Source organism: Neurospora tetraspora (genome assembly GCF_033439725.1).
Source record: "Neurospora tetraspora strain CBS 560.94 chromosome Unknown B0H65scaffold_6, whole genome shotgun sequence".
In the NCBI taxonomy this organism is placed as follows: Eukaryota; Fungi; Ascomycota; class Sordariomycetes; order Sordariales; family Sordariaceae; genus Neurospora; species Neurospora tetraspora.
Window position 1 is genome coordinate 3,795,765 of NW_026944388.1, and position 15,059 is coordinate 3,810,823.

The 15,059-nt window shown below is 53.7% G+C and overlaps 5 protein-coding genes across 5 annotated transcripts; 2 read left to right on the plus strand and 3 right to left on the minus strand.

Annotated features, from left to right (window-relative positions):
- Positions 1-66: 66 nt before the first annotated feature.
- On the minus strand, positions 67-1,464 carry B0H65DRAFT_278840 (ribosomal protein L10-domain-containing protein). Its single transcript, XM_062822848.1, has 2 exons — positions 1,137-1,464; positions 67-1,059 (listed from the first exon to the last, which is right to left on the minus strand). Exons 1-2 carry the CDS (start codon positions 1,325-1,327, stop codon positions 483-485), a joined length of 768 nt encoding a protein of 255 aa, XP_062679951.1. The 5' UTR covers positions 1,328-1,464; the 3' UTR covers positions 67-482.
- A 3,106-nt stretch (positions 1,465-4,570) lies between these two features.
- On the plus strand, positions 4,571-8,545 carry B0H65DRAFT_474318 (P-loop containing nucleoside triphosphate hydrolase protein). The gene is made up of 2 exons (XM_062827239.1): positions 4,571-6,557; positions 6,613-8,545. The coding sequence occupies exons 1-2, from the start codon at positions 4,654-4,656 to the stop codon at positions 8,243-8,245; spliced, it is 3,537 nt and encodes a 1,178-aa protein (XP_062679952.1). The 5' UTR covers positions 4,571-4,653; the 3' UTR covers positions 8,246-8,545.
- A 666-nt stretch (positions 8,546-9,211) lies between these two features.
- Positions 9,212-10,976, plus strand: B0H65DRAFT_278939 (uncharacterized protein). The gene is made up of 2 exons (XM_062822850.1): positions 9,212-9,613; positions 9,856-10,976. Exons 1-2 carry the CDS (start codon positions 9,485-9,487, stop codon positions 10,819-10,821), a joined length of 1,095 nt encoding a protein of 364 aa, XP_062679953.1. The 5' UTR covers positions 9,212-9,484; the 3' UTR covers positions 10,822-10,976.
- A 541-nt stretch (positions 10,977-11,517) lies between these two features.
- On the minus strand, positions 11,518-12,790 carry B0H65DRAFT_278924 (BRE1 E3 ubiquitin ligase-domain-containing protein). The gene is made up of 3 exons (XM_062822849.1): positions 12,726-12,790; positions 11,816-12,635; positions 11,518-11,753 (listed from the first exon to the last, which is right to left on the minus strand). The coding sequence occupies exons 2-3, from the start codon at positions 12,608-12,610 to the stop codon at positions 11,580-11,582; spliced, it is 969 nt and encodes a 322-aa protein (XP_062679954.1). The 5' UTR covers positions 12,611-12,635; positions 12,726-12,790; the 3' UTR covers positions 11,518-11,579.
- A 504-nt stretch (positions 12,791-13,294) lies between these two features.
- On the minus strand, positions 13,295-14,365 carry B0H65DRAFT_278948 (uncharacterized protein). Its single transcript, XM_062822851.1, has 3 exons — positions 14,092-14,365; positions 13,549-13,692; positions 13,295-13,482 (listed from the first exon to the last, which is right to left on the minus strand). The coding sequence occupies exons 1-3, from the start codon at positions 14,269-14,271 to the stop codon at positions 13,477-13,479; spliced, it is 330 nt and encodes a 109-aa protein (XP_062679955.1). The 5' UTR covers positions 14,272-14,365; the 3' UTR covers positions 13,295-13,476.
- Between the last annotated feature and the right edge of the window lie 694 nt (positions 14,366-15,059).

Genomic DNA, 15,059 nt, shown 5'->3' on the forward strand with positions numbered 1-15,059 from the left:
GCAGACGATGTTTTAGTTGCCAGCAGAACTCGGATGTGCACACTAAAAACCCTGTCACCAGATCTCGTGACAAGCACCACACAGAGGCAGTTTACACACAGGAAGATATATGTCTTTATAGCCCTTTTATTCGGGAGCTTTTGCCCCCTATCTCTCAATACGCCTGGTAATACATAAACTAAGATGACCGGTTTTATGTCCCCAGAAGTAGCCATACAAGATGGTATCATCGTAACCTTTCCCTATGTAAAACACGGAATGACGAGCAAAAGTAGTAAAAACCGAGAAAATGACGTTGCAAAAAATAACCGGCCCCCTTCATATTCCCCCCTCATATGCAGCCTTTGTCTGCATGGCTCCCTTTTCGTTAGTGGTCGTGCGTTGTTGTGGAACCCATTGCACGGCAAGGCCAACCGTCTCATCAACCAACCACTCTCACTCCTTCATGCCCCAAGGTATAAGCTTAAGAATCTGGACACCCCTTACTCATCATCCTCCTCCATCTCCTCAGCACCAGCAGCCGCCGCCTCACCAGGCTTCTCCAACTCGGTAACCTCCCCGCTCGCCGCGCTCCAGTACGCCAACAACTTGACGCGGAACTCGCTCAAGCAGATGCTGAACAGCTTCAGCAGCCTCGTCTGCCTCGAGTCCAGCGTCTCGCCCTCCTTGCAGATAACGTAATCGTCGCCCTCGCCTTGCTCGTCGCCGAGGCAGACCTTGCCCTTGACCATGCGGGTGGGCATGCCCAAGCGGCGGAGCTCGGGCTCGAGCGTGTGGGAGACGGGCACGTCGTGCTCGGCGGGGACCTCGCCACCGGTCGAAAACAGGGGACCGGAGGGGATGGTGATGGTGCGCGTGGCGACGGAGCCGGCGCGCGCAAAGTCGACTTGTGTCAGGTTGACGAAGTAGTCCTTGATCTCGCTGGGGTCCCGGTTGGTGAAGATGAGGCCGACGGAGCCGGCGAGGTACTTGGAGAGCTTGTCGAGCCCGTCGGCTTGGGCGTCCTCGGGGGTGGTGCCGAGGGCGCGGGCGGTGAGCTTGGTCTTGCCGAAGAAGATGCTAAAGCACAGGGAGAAGTCTTGGTTAGTGATTGCGCTTGCGATTGGACTCCTGAGTAAGGAAGGTAAACAACATACCGGCAGTCGTTCAGCTCCTTTCTGACGTCCTTCAGGTAGTTGTTGCGCATGTTATCGATGCTGAAGACGAAGCAGTGCTGGTAGTTGGGGATGCATTCTCTGATGTTCTCGAAGAGCTTCTCCTTCTGCTCGCGGTTCTTCTTGGTGACCTGGGTGAGGTTGTACACCTTCTGTCTCTTGGACTTGGGCATCTTGACGGTGTGTGTGTGGTTGTGTTGTGGATGGGGTTGTTGATGTAAAGATTAAAAGAGACGACCTAAGCACAATAACAATGCCGATATAGAGACAGAAAAGTTGGAAGAAAATGGGTTGTTGGTGGTGTAGATGCTTTTGTTGTCACAACTACCAAAGGGAATCAAGAGTGGAAGTGGAATGGAATCAGAATCACCAATTGATACGCAGGCGGTTCAGACAGTCGGCCAATGCAGGTCTTTCTGCCGTGCCGGCGGTGCTGTGGTGCAGTCCCTATCGCTGACTTTTGTTTTTTTCTGCCGCGCGAAACTTTTGGGCGGTGAGCCGCTGATAGGCTCTCCCCCACAATTGATTCGGCAGGGCCCACCAAAATGCGTGGATTGCGGCCAGCCTACCCCACCTTGAACTGTGCAGCCAGCATCCCTGTCGCTGTGTTTTCCCCTGATTTGTCGACCATCTTTTGATTGCTTTCACTTTTAAGGTTGTCCTTTTCTTGACATTTTCTCTCGACATTGAAATCGAGCTGTCAAAACTGACACGACCCGACCTGAACCTATGTTATTTCGTTATTCATATTTCCCTGGCGCCAATAATAATAGTACCCCTGTGTTTAATTCTTCGATAACTCTCAAGGCTCATCCACTGTCACCCTTGGGCCTCATTTGCACGGTGCGCCTGTTGTTTTAGCCACGCAGGCCTCGACACATGGACACGAAAGCTCTTCCCGACGGGATCGATTTGGGATCGTGAGATATTCTGGAGCAGCCCGAATTGGTGTCTCGTTCCCGCGGCTTCTCCAGGTTTTCCAATGACGGTCGGGCCGTTGAGGACAAGACACCCGGTGATTGCGACCGAACGACACGCACTTGGAATGGTGTACGGTTCGATTTTCAACACGAAAAGAAGATTGTCCTTTGATGCCAAGCGATGTTATCCATTGCGTGAGAAGATGAGGCGCAGTCGGAAACGCAACCGGCCACCTATGGACATCATGATCGTCGTGGTGTGATGTCAGGCCAAGTATAGGGCTTAGTGCAAATCCGGGGAACGGGTCAGGAAACGCAAACAGCAGACCGACAAGCAGGTACGTACTTGGTTGGCACGCAGCTAATAAACCGTCTCTTTGTTAGGGCAATGAGATAAGGCCATACCTATGTCCAGACACAAGTAAACAAGCTCGGACTTGGTCGCCAATCGGTCGTCCCTCTTCGGATCGGATTTAAAAGCGGAGAAGAGTCCGAAAGCTCCGAAAGAAGTCCCCTAATCTTGACGGCGAGAGGTCTGACAGGTGGGTTGCACGCCGTGAGCCCGTCCACGCGGCACCCGCGCAACTGGCTCACCCGCAATTTGCCTATCCCTCCAAACCCTCCAACTCGGCTGCCGGATCCTGTGCTGCGTGACTCATACGCCGAGAGTATGGGAACCTTGACGGAGATGTAAGATGGGAAAGCTATGAGTTGTTCAACACCCTGAAGTCGTACAAGCCCGGTGGGGCTCAAATTAAAGTTCAAGTTGAACAAAGATTCGAGGCGCAGAACCATGTCAACCCAGAGTCCCCTAAAATTCGGGGAGCTTTATCCACCACGCCGATGGCCTGGACCGCTAGGCCGGTTGTTTGCTGGGCATCGGCCAGCAATGTCCGAGCACCGACATCCCAGCATTCGTCAGCTTCTCGGTCTCGGTTTCAGCATCGCCTATGATCGCCTGTTTTGGCTTTAGCGATTGGGGGGATATTGGTAGCGGGTTACATGCGGTGAACTTGGATGATCGGAGTCCGAACAGTCATACGTAACGGTAAGAAGGTTTCGGTGTTATGTTCCGAAGGATCTGCAAATTGCACTCCACATGAAGATGACAGCTGCATCCGCCGACTTTCCATCTCGAATTATACAGGAGGCTATGCATTCGTTTCAGACAGAAAGTTTAACACTGACAACCTCAACGCTAAATTAGAGATCCAGGGACCAGCTACCTACTACACCCGGTCCAGCCAGGGGAAAATGGAGATACAGCCCACGGTTACTTGTTAACTCCGGGATAGTTAGGCCCTATTCTATTCAGTGGGTCAAAGCCCCAGACACCGCCGGCATAGTATTTGGTGAAAACTTCTAGAAGGCCACTAGATAGGGGGCAAAGAGTCCGAGATGCGATTGGTAAAAGTGGAAGTGTCAGACTGTTAGTGCTGACAGCCTGATAGCGAGCCGAACCAACATCAAAATGACTGCAGTGGTCTCACTTCATGATGGAAAGGGAGCCGATATCCACGGGCCGTATAGAGAGAGGGATGATTGGTGAGACAAAAGGTACCCATCGGTCGGTCGGATCTTGACAGGCCTATCGCCGGTCCATGGCATTGGTGCTGATGATGGTACGGTACCAACACGCGTATCTCGGAGTACGTACTATCCCGATGGTGTGGAGGACTGGAGTTGGGGTTGGGGGGTCTTTCCTGTTTCGGCCTGGCCGACAATTTAATTCCTTTTGTCGCCAACAGCCAAAACCACTAAAGAACTGGTACTTGCCTGCTTCATCTCATCTCCTTCCTCGTCTTCTCTCTCTTCAATACTTAATCCAGACATCGAAGCAATTCTCTCGAGGATCTTAATCCTTGGCTTCTGTCTGTCCTTCTTTTTCGCACCACAACTTAATATCAACCTCTCCCCCCATCGCGCCTCGTGGTTCCCCACCCCCACTGAGTGCCTCGACAAAAGTACGTACCGGTACATCACCATCAAACGAAGGCTAGCCGAGTCGATTGCTACAGCAAGAGAGACGAGGTTCCAATACCAGAAATCAAATACCACCTCTTCCATCAAAGCCAAGCTCGCTTCACTTGGTCACTGCAGTTGCTCCCCCACAAAGCCCCGTCAACATGGCGGCGGGTAGCCTTTCCGAAAAGGATGGAGCACCACCTTCGACCGGCGGCTCCACTCACGAGATAAACAAACCCGATCCTCTTACTCTCGAAAAGGCCGACACCCAGGTCGTCCCAGCAAAAAAGTCGCTCGACGATGACCCTTACAAACACCTCCCTGAGAGGGAGGCCAAGATCCTCAAGGAGCAGGTCATCACGCCCGATGTCAAGGTCGGCATTGCAACTCTCTACCGCTATGCCACGCGCAACGATCTGCTCATCATCGCAGTCTCCGCTATCTGCGCCATCGCTGGTGGTGCTGCTCTGCCGCTCATGACCGTCATCTTCGGTAACCTCCAGGGTACTTTCCAGGACTACTTCTCGGGGGTCACAAGCTATCATGACTTCACCCACGAGTTGTCTCACTTGGTTCTTTACTTCGTCTATCTGGCCATTGGCGAGTTCGTCACCATGTACATCGCCACCGTCGGTTTCATCTACTCTGGAGAGCACATCAGTGGAAAGATTCGTGAGCACTACTTGGAGAGCTGCATGAGGCAAAACATTGGTTTCTTCGATAAGCTTGGCGCCGGTGAGGTCACCACTCGCATCACTGCCGACACCAACTTGATCCAGGAAGGCATTTCGGAAAAAGTCGGCTTGACGCTCCAGGCTCTTGCTACCTTCTTCGCCGCCTTTGTCATTGGCTTCGTTAGCTTCTGGAAGCTTACCCTCATTCTCTTGAGTACCGTTGTCGCCTTGACCCTTGTCATGGGCGGTGGTTCTCGGTTCATCATCAAGTTCTCCCAGCAGAACATCGCTGCTTACGCCGCAGGTGGCTCGGTTGCCGATGAAGTTATTAGCAGTGTTCGCAATGCTATTGCCTTTGGCACCCAGGACCGCCTGGCTCGTCGGTACGATGCTCATCTTACTCGCGCCGAGTACTTTGGCTTCAGGCTCAAGGGCTCTCTTGGTGTCATGGTCGCCGGCATGATGACTGTTCTGTATCTGAACTATGGTTTGGCCTTCTGGCAGGGCTCCCGCTTCCTTCTCAGCGGCGACACCGAGCTCCGCAAGATCCTGACTGTTATGATGAGTGTGATGATAGGAGCTTTCAACCTCGGTAACATTGCCCCGAACTTGCAGGCTTTTGCTACCGGCCTGGGTGCTGCTGCTAAGATCTACAACACTATCGACCGCGAGTCTCCTATCGACTCCTCCAGCGACGAGGGTGCCAAGCTCGAGAATGTTACCGGTACCATCCGTCTGGAGAACATCAAGCATATCTACCCCTCCCGTCCTGATGTCGTTGTCATGGAGGACGTCAGTCTCGTTATCCCTGCTGGCAAGACTACTGCCCTTGTGGGCGCTTCTGGCTCAGGCAAGTCCACCATCGTCGGTTTGGTCGAGAGGTTCTATACTCCCATTGAAGGAAAGGTCTACCTCGATGACGTCGATATTTCAACCCTCAATGTCCGCTGGTTGCGTCAGCAAATCGCCCTTGTGTCCCAGGAACCGACCCTCTTCGCTTGCACTATCTACGACAACATTCGCCATGGCTTGATCGGTACCAAGTGGGAGTCTGAGTCCGTGGAGCAACAACGCGAGCGTATCTATGAGGCTGCCCGCAAGGCCAACGCGCACGACTTTGTTACCAGTCTTCCCGAGGGTTATGAGACCAATGTTGGTGAGCGTGGCTTCTTGCTCAGTGGTGGCCAGAAACAGCGTATTGCTATTGCCCGTGCTATCGTATCCGACCCCAAGATCCTGTTGCTCGATGAGGCCACCTCTGCTCTCGACACCAAGAGCGAAGGCGTCGTCCAGGCTGCTCTCGAAGTTGCCGCTGAAGGTCGCACTACTATCACGATTGCCCACCGCCTGTCTACCATCAGGGATGCCCACAATATCGTTGTCATGACCCAGGGACGCATCGTTGAACAGGGTACGCACGATGAATTGCTCGAGAAGCGCGGCGCTTACTACAAGCTCGTCACTGCCCAGGCTATCGCGGCTGCCAATGAGATGACCGCTGAAGAAGAGGCGGCGCTTGATCAGGAAGAGGAAGCGGCTCTTATCCGCAAGGCGACCAGGAACAGCCAAAAGGAAGGACCTGCCGGCTATGTGGAGGATCCCGAAGATAACATCGCCCAAAAGTTGGATCGCAGCAAGTCGCAACAGAGCGTCAGTTCCATTGCTATTGCCGCACGCAAGAAGGAAAAGCCCAAGGAGTACGGCCTGTGGACGCTCATCAAGCTTATTGCTAGCTTCAATAAGAAGGAGTGGCACATGATGCTCATTGGTATCTTCTTCTCGGCCATCTGCGGTGCCGGTAACCCTACTCAGGCTGTCTTCTTTGCCAAGCTCATCAGCTCTCTGTAAGTTGCTGTCCCCCAAACTGTCTTGCTTACCAAAGCCACTAACCGGTTATAGCTCTCGCCCCATTGTCAACGAAGAAATCAGAGCCTCCATCAAGTCCGATGCCTCCTTCTGGTGCCTGATGTACCTCATGCTTGCTATTGTACAGTGCCTCGCCTTCTCCATCCAGGGCTGGCTCTTTGCCAAGTGCAGCGAGCGTTTGATCCACAGAGTTCGCGACATGGCCTTCCGCTCCTTCCTTCGCCAGGATGTCGAGTTCTTTGACCGGGATGAGAACTCGGCGGGTGCGCTCACCTCGTTCCTGAGCACCGAAACCACCCACGTTGCCGGTCTGTCTGGTGTCACCCTCGGTACACTGGTCATGGTCACGACTACCCTCATTGCCGCTTGCACTGTCGCTTTGGCCTTGGGCTGGAAGCTTGCTCTTGTGTGCATTGCTACCATCCCCATCCTTATCGGCTGTGGCTATTTCCGCTTCTGGATGATTGCTCACTATCAGCGCCGCGCGAAGAGCGCTTATGCTGGATCCGCCAGCTACGCTTCCGAGGCCATCACTGCCATGCGTACTGTCGCTTCCTTGACTCGCGAGCAGGACGTTCTTCAGCACTACAAAGACTCTCTGGCCAAGCAACAACATGCCAGCTTGATCTCGGTTCTCAAGTCCAGTCTTCTCTTTGCTGCTTCCCAGTCTCTCATGTTCCTTGCTTTTGCCTTGGGTTTCTGGTACGGTGGTACTTTGATTGCCAAGCACGAGTACGACATGTTCACGTTCTTCATTGTGTTCTCGTCCGTTATTTTCGGTGCCCAGTCTGCCGGTTCCGTCTTCAGCTTCGCTCCCGATATGGGTAAGGCCACCGAGGCCGCTCGTGAGCTCAAGGAGCTCTTTGACCGCCAGCCGACTGTCGATACCTGGTCGAATGAAGGTGACTCCATCAAGCAGGTTGATGGTACCATCGAGTTCCGCGATGTTCATTTCCGCTACCCGACTCGCCCTGAGCAACCTGTCCTCCGCGGTCTCAACCTGTCTATCCAGCCTGGTCAATATGTCGCTCTCGTGGGCGCCAGTGGCTGTGGCAAGAGCACGACCATCGCCCTTTTGGAACGCTTCTACGACCCTCTTAGCGGCGGCATCTTTGTCGACGGACGCGAAATTAGCAGCCTCAACGTCAACGAATACCGCAGCTTCATCGCCCTCGTCTCACAGGAACCAACGTTGTACCAGGGTACCGTCCGCGAGAACATCATCCTCGGAGCCAACAGCGACGTCACAGACGAGCAGATCAAGTTCGCCTGCCAGGAAGCCAACATCTACGACTTCATCATGTCTCTCCCCGATGGCATGAACACCATGGTCGGCTCCAAGGGTGCATTGCTCTCCGGTGGCCAGAAGCAGCGTATCGCTATCGCCCGCGCGTTGATTCGCGACCCCAAGATCCTGTTGCTCGATGAGGCGACGTCCGCTCTGGATTCCGAGTCCGAGCACGTTGTGCAGGCGGCGTTGGATAAGGCTGCTAAGGGCAGGACTACCATTGCTGTTGCGCATCGTCTCAGCACCATTCAGAAGGCGGATATCATCTACGTGTTTGACCAGGGCAGGATTGTGGAGCAGGGAACGCATTCGGAGTTGATGAAGAAGAATGGAAGGTATGCGGAGTTGGTTAACCTGCAGAGTCTGGAGAAGCATTAAACGGTGATGGGGACAGAGGAGTCGAAAAGTTTTATGGCACTTGGCATGGCGTTATCTTAGAAATGGTCTGATCTTGGCAACTCTCAGCTCGGTTGTTGAAGGTCTTGGAATTTTTGACGGATTTTTGCACATGTTAGACGATACCACTGTATGTACGTACGTATTATTAATGGCTAGTATGGTTGAATGGATGAGGGGGATGTTTGAATGGAATAGACACCACTCACAAGATACAAGAATCTTTTTCGTTGACAGTTTCGAAGCCTGTGTTCTGAGTGATCTCAGGATGGGAATGCCTTCACAAAGCCAAGTTCATGCATTAACACTTCACCCTATGTTTGTCACTGGAAAATGTTAAGCAACCGTGATTGCCACCACCACCATCACCCTAAGAGCGGGGCTAGATCCTCCACCAGACCTGGGGCTGTCACTTTAGCGCTGTGGGACCCGCCCAGTAGCCGCCATTACCCGCCGCTTTGGGCTGCCTCCCGCTTTGCTCCACTCGCTGTCACTGAGGAGGGGCCGCGAGGGGGCGCGGGGGGCAACGTCATGGGATTTCTTTCATCTTTTCTCCCGCTTTCCCATCGGTTCCGTTGGTTCACAGGGCTGTTCGCCATTGTGAGTCTGGACTCTTCGTTTCAGACACAGGAGGGTTCAAGGATTGAACGGACGGGTGGACAAGTGTCCTTTTGACTTTTATCATATCTATCGGGAGGTTTCGTTCTGTGGATTGTATGCTGCACTCGAACGGATTCAACGGGATTCATATGCAAGTGTGACTGAGAGGGACGATGCACAGAGAGACCCTTGCTCGCATCACTTCGTGTTGACTGGACGACATTCTCCCTCTCTTACATCTTCCTCACATTCGCCTACATATTCTCCTCTACCTAAACTTGACATCAGCCCAGGTTGGACTGGCTGGGCATCAACGGCTTGAGCCAAATCTAACCACCCATCTTACCCATCTTCATCTTCATCTATCGAGTACCGACAAACTCAGCTCGACACGACACATCTACCTTTTCAGCATTCGAGTCGCATCATTTCCGCTGCTGTATATATATACCCACTCTCGCACTACGACCACGCTCGACGTTCGTTTCAAACAGTCACTCGCGCCCGTCGAACCTGAACTGAAATCTCGACAATATCAATAACATCTATCATACACCCACGAGCGCACTTACGAGCACATTCACGAACGAGCGAACCGAACCGAAGTAAAACATCACAACGATGCGCCTCCTCGATCCATCGACGCTAGGGGCAGCTGCGCTCCTCCTTTTATCTTCGCTACCCAACGGTCCCAACGGTGCAGAAGCAGCAAAGTCGGGGAAAGCTAAGGATGCGGTTTTGCTTTCTAATGTACGTTTCCTCTCCCCCTTACTGTCTTCTATCACCATCACCAACGCCCGTTTCCATTATCACCACCCCTCTCTCCCCCTTCATCCCTCTCCTCATGCCCATCCCCTTTCATCCCTCACCCCATGCCCATCCCCTTTCATCCCTCACCCCATGCCCATCCCCTTTCATCCCTCACCCCATCCCCTTTCCCTCTCCCCTCCTCTTCTCCCCAGCCAGACACATGCTAACAAACCCCCCTCCAGATCCGCACCCTAACCTTCTCCTCCAACCATCTAACAACCGGCCGCCGCCTCCCCCCCATCCCCCAACTCTCCTGCACCTCCCCTCCCACCCTCTGCCGCCTCGCCGCCCCGCACATCACCATCATGCGCTGCGTCAACCAAGGCCCCCGCTACAGCAAAGAAGACATCCAATGGTCCTGCACCGTCCCCTCCCTGCCCACCACTCTGCAGCTTGGGTCGACGGATGTGATTTGCGAGGGGTACGATAGTCCGGATGACGAGTATGTGCTCAAGGGGAGTTGTGGGGTTGAGTATACTTTGACATTAACGGAGGAGGGACGGAGGAGGTATGGGGATGGGTATGGAGACGGGGGATGGGACGGGGAGGGAGAAAATCCCGGGTGGCCGGGGTACCTGTTTGGGATTTTGTTTGTGGGGGTTTTGGGGTGGATTGTGTATAGTGCTTGTGTGCAGGCTGGTGCTAATCGTCGGGGAGGTAATGGTGTTGGGGGTGATGGACAAAGAAGGGGATGGGGAGGAGGAGGTGGTGGTGGTGGTGGAGGGCCTGGGTTCGGAGGAGGACCAGGCGAGGGACCGGGTGGTGATTGGGATGATCCGCCGCCGCCGTATCCTGGATCAGGATATGGTAATAAGCCGAGTGGAAGCCAGCAACAACCGGGACAGCAACAGCAACAGCAGCAGCAGCAAGGATGGAGACCGGGGTTCTGGTCGGGAGTAGCGGGTGGTGCGGCGGCTGGGTATCTGGCTGGCCAGAGGGGGAGGACCGGGAGGGAGGATAATAATAACCGCAACAACAACAATAGGGGGTATAACTATGGGAGCACATGGGGTTCGCCGTCGTCGTCGTCGGGGTCGAGGAACAGGAGTTGGGGATCGTCTTCATCACCGAGCTATTCTGGTGATAACGGCGGCAGTTCGGGGGCAACTCACGAAAGCACCGGGTTTGGGTCGACGAGTCGCCGGTAAATATATAATAGGGCTTGGTTGGACGAAACGATGATACTGTATATACATGTACAGACGCAGCAAACAAGGAAATACGACGCAAGAAGGGTATTTATCGGCATACAGTTGCGCGAGCGTATAATGATTCTTTGGAATTATACAAAGGCTTGCTCTGAAAACAGAACAGAGTTTAAATGGCTTTCCTCCCGTCCCGCTTCGGTATCACACACACGCTATCCCCGTCATGAACCATACTCCCATAGTGTTGTACATCAAAGCAATTCGATGCTGATCGCTACCCCTCCAAGACGCCGATAGAACCATTTATTGGATGTACTTCTTTCCTTCTATTCCAGTACCTAACATGACATACCCTTCCTTCCAAGATGGCTTAGATCCTTGGCAAAGGCGAGGGGAGCTGGCTGTAGATGGGTTTTGGGGACGTCGCCAAGGGTCGTCCACCCCATGTTGCGGACATGCCCCATGTTGCGGACATGCCCCATGTTGTCCCTCTCCGGCGCGAATTTGTCCTCCACCTATCTCCAACCGTTTCTCTCGACAGAAACCGGTCGTAAGAATAATATCATCCCAGCCTCTCGGGCTTCATGTAAACTCTGTCGCCGCAAGTCCTCGAGTAGAGTGTATCGATCGATAATGGCTTGGTGATACTCAAAAATGCTGACATGACATTGTCATATATGTCTCCCTCCTCTTAACGTGCCGGTTCCGGAGCCATTTGCCGACGCTTCTCTGCCGAATCCCTCCTACCAAATCCTTCATTACAAATGAGCAGGCATGGCGTCAGATCGATCGAACGCCTTGTTGCAGCTTGGGCATTTTCGCATCCGGTTCGTCAGTCGGTTGTCGACACACTCGTTGCAGAATACATGCCCGCATCCCTTGAGTATCGTGTTCTTGAAGTTGCTCCTGCATACGGAACAAAGGACCAAGTTCTAGAAAATGTGCGAGTCAGTTTATACGTCCGAACCCAAACTCTCCCAAAATCGCCACTTACCCTGAGCATTTCCTCCTCCTCAGTCGAGTTGGACTGGCACTTCGTCTTCCACTTATCGCGTTCCGAGCTGACTTTGTCGAGGCGCACCTTGAGCTTCTCCACCTCTTGCTCCTTGTCCATCGCCTTCTCCTTCAGCTCCCTACCTGCCGTATCCTTGGATTGCACAAGATTTTGCAGCTTTTCGATCTGCGACTTCACAGAATCTGCCCGCCGAGTGGCCTCGGAACTCAAGGATTCCAGCTTCTTGCTCTCCGTCACAATTGTCGTGTTGGACTGCTTCAAATCCGCAATCTGCTTCTCCAAAGTGGTAATGAGTGCTCGGTGCTGGGTCTCGACATCCTTGAGCTGGGAAATGATCTCGGAGCTCTTGCTGTTCTGTCCGCGCAATGTCCGTATTTCGGCTATCCGAATGTCCATGTCCTTACGCGCGGCAAAGTACTTCTGGTCTGCTTTGCTCTTCTCCGCTGTGAGAATAGCAACCCGCTCCTCCAAAGCGGTGAAATCCATCACCTTCTTGTGTGCGATACCCATGGCCTTCCTGTACGACTTTTCAAGTGCTGGAAGCTCCTTGTTGATCGCTTCGTAATCCCTCTCCAACTTGGCAAACTTCTCCTGGAGCTCCTCAACTGAAAGACCGCTCAAATCCTCCGTCGAAGTGGCCTTGGCTGCGTCTTCTGTTGGTCTTAGCCTCTCAAGCTCGGATTCTAGTTGAGTTATCCGATCCGTCATGGCCTCAACAAGCTCATTCAGGTGAGCGGATGCTGTCTTTTCCTGTTCCTGGCTTGCCTTACGCATTGCAAGTTCTGCCAGAAGTTCATCCCTTGCGGAGCGGATTCTCGTAAGATCCTGGTCCTTTTGTTGTATCTGGTCCTCCAGATCCGACGTGAGAGCCTGGGCTTCTTGTTCCAGCGTGGCACGGTACGATGTTCGTTCAGCCCGCAGCTTCTCGGCGTCTTCCCGTAGCTGCTTGTTGACGGCCTCCAGGTTATTGATGCGCTTGATGAGATCCTCGTTTTGAGCTTTGAACTGCTTGAATACGTCGGTTCGGGCATAATCTTCCTCGGAAATGCCCTCTTTCTTGACCTTGAAACTGGCATTTTCTTCTTGTAAGCCCTTAATCTCGGCAAGAAGGGACTCGATCTGTTCTTTTTGCTTATTGGCAACGGCAATAGCTTCCTTGTACTTGGTCTTGTACTCGGCGCCGTCGCCATTATCCGTACTCGAACCCGTGCCACTTTCGTCATTTGTGGTTTGCCGCGTTGTCGAGTTGGCCAGTGCCTGCTGTTCCAACTTTTGAACTTGGGCACTTCTAACCCTATCGAGCTTCCGTTCGGCCTTGATCACCTTGAGAGTTGCGGTATCATACTGTTCGGAGAGCGTCGCATTTTCGGCCTGGAGTCTGTCGATTTTCACTGCTAGTTCCTTTTGATTTGCCAGTAGAGACTTCACCTGTGCTTCCAGTTGCGCCACATCAGGCTTGACTTCGCCGCGGGAACTGGCGAGCTTGTTGAGTAGCGACTCGACCTTGGAAATGACGGGTTTCTTGATATCGTCCAAATGTTGGCGGAATTCCTTGCTGTCCTTAAAGGCGAGGCTCGATACCCAGTTGGAGTCTGCGGGCTTCAGGGTTATGGATTTGAGTGACCCTTCGGCAATCAACTCTAGCTCTTGAGTCAACTGGGGGGTGTCAGCGAGCTTTGTCGTGTGGAGATGGAAGTGGAGTCGAGGCATACCTGCGATAGCCAGTACTTGATAACGCGCAAATGATCATCGTGAAAAGCCGCGCTTTTCTCGGCTTCTTGTAGACGGTGTTCTAGGTCGACCTTTGACCGCTTGTACTCGAGCATCTGCCGGTAAATGGCACCTTTTTGATATTCCTGCGCATGGTAACCAGTCAGCCAAGCCGTCGCCTTCAAGCCCGTGAAAGGAGATTCATGTACATCGTGGGCGGGTTAAGGAGCGTGGTATCTGGGAGTAGGTAGGGTCAAGGCATTGCATGATGAAGAGAGAATCCTGGGAGCCGGGCGTGCTGTTGCCAGCAAGCCGCGCATTAGCAAGGGTCGAGGAGGAGTACCCCAACAAAAACATCGCGGTGAGGGTCATAAGGAGGTTGGCCGACACGTAAGATGCTCTCTAAAGCGGACGCGACTGCGGTGGATGGCAGGCGGCGTCGAGGGACAGACAGGATAGAACACACTTGATAGGATACGCGAGGCTAGGGTGGGATGTGATATGAGGGGGGCGTGAAGCGGTAGCCGACGACGTGTGACACTTACCTCAATCCAAGCCTCTTCCCTTAAATCGTTGGAGTCGTCCTTGGACTTGTTGGTGCCGTTGACGGCCTGTCGCTTGCTAGGAGGGGCAACGTCGTCCGCGTTGGCGGCGGGTCTCTTCCTGTCCTCCATCTTGACGGTGGTAGGACGAGGCACTGCGGAGGGAGAGGTGGCAACCGGCATGAGAAAAGGCGCTTGAGGGAGCGGACCGGGTACTCAGTTGTCGGTGCGGGCGGCGAAGGGCGCGAGCGCGAGCGAAGAAGGCCAGAAACCAAGCAGCGGGCAGAAGAAAAGAAGTTGGAAGAAAAAGCGCGGTCGGCAATGGAGAGCAAGGAAGTCGAGAGCAGCCAGCCTTGGTGCGATTGAAGATCGATGGTTGATCTCTTACCGCCACTGCATACGGTGGATGACTCGTTCTCCGTCGTCGATGAGGGCGTCAACGGATGCGGAGGGGCGTGTCGGCGACGACGATGTGTTGGGTTGTGGGTGAGCTGGGCGGGTTGTGACTTGGACAGACCCGGTGTGCAGACTTGGCTTGGTTGGAAGTGAAAAAAGGCTGCCAAAAGGAGCGTGCGGGTTACAGTCTTGGAAGTGTCGGAGGATGGAAAGTGTGGAAAGGACGGAGCAGCACCTGAGTCTGAGGCAGGTCGAAGAACGTGACTGGAGCAGCCGAGCCGGACGGGGCTCCAGTTGAGTTGCCAGCCAGCCTACTATAGTCAACGGACCTGGACTGGCCGGGGAGTGTCGAGGCAATGGTCAAGGCAATCAATCTCTGCTCTCACTTCGTGACGGCGTCTGCCATTCTGTCTGTGACGAAGGGCGGAATGGAGGAATCCAAGGCGCAAGAAGACAGACTGCAACCTTTCCATTCTCAACACTCATCGGCCGCTCGACACAAAAAGTGGGTCTCTGAACGGGAGCGTGAAGACCTACTCACGGCGAGGGCGACCGCCAGACAGAATCCACTCTCG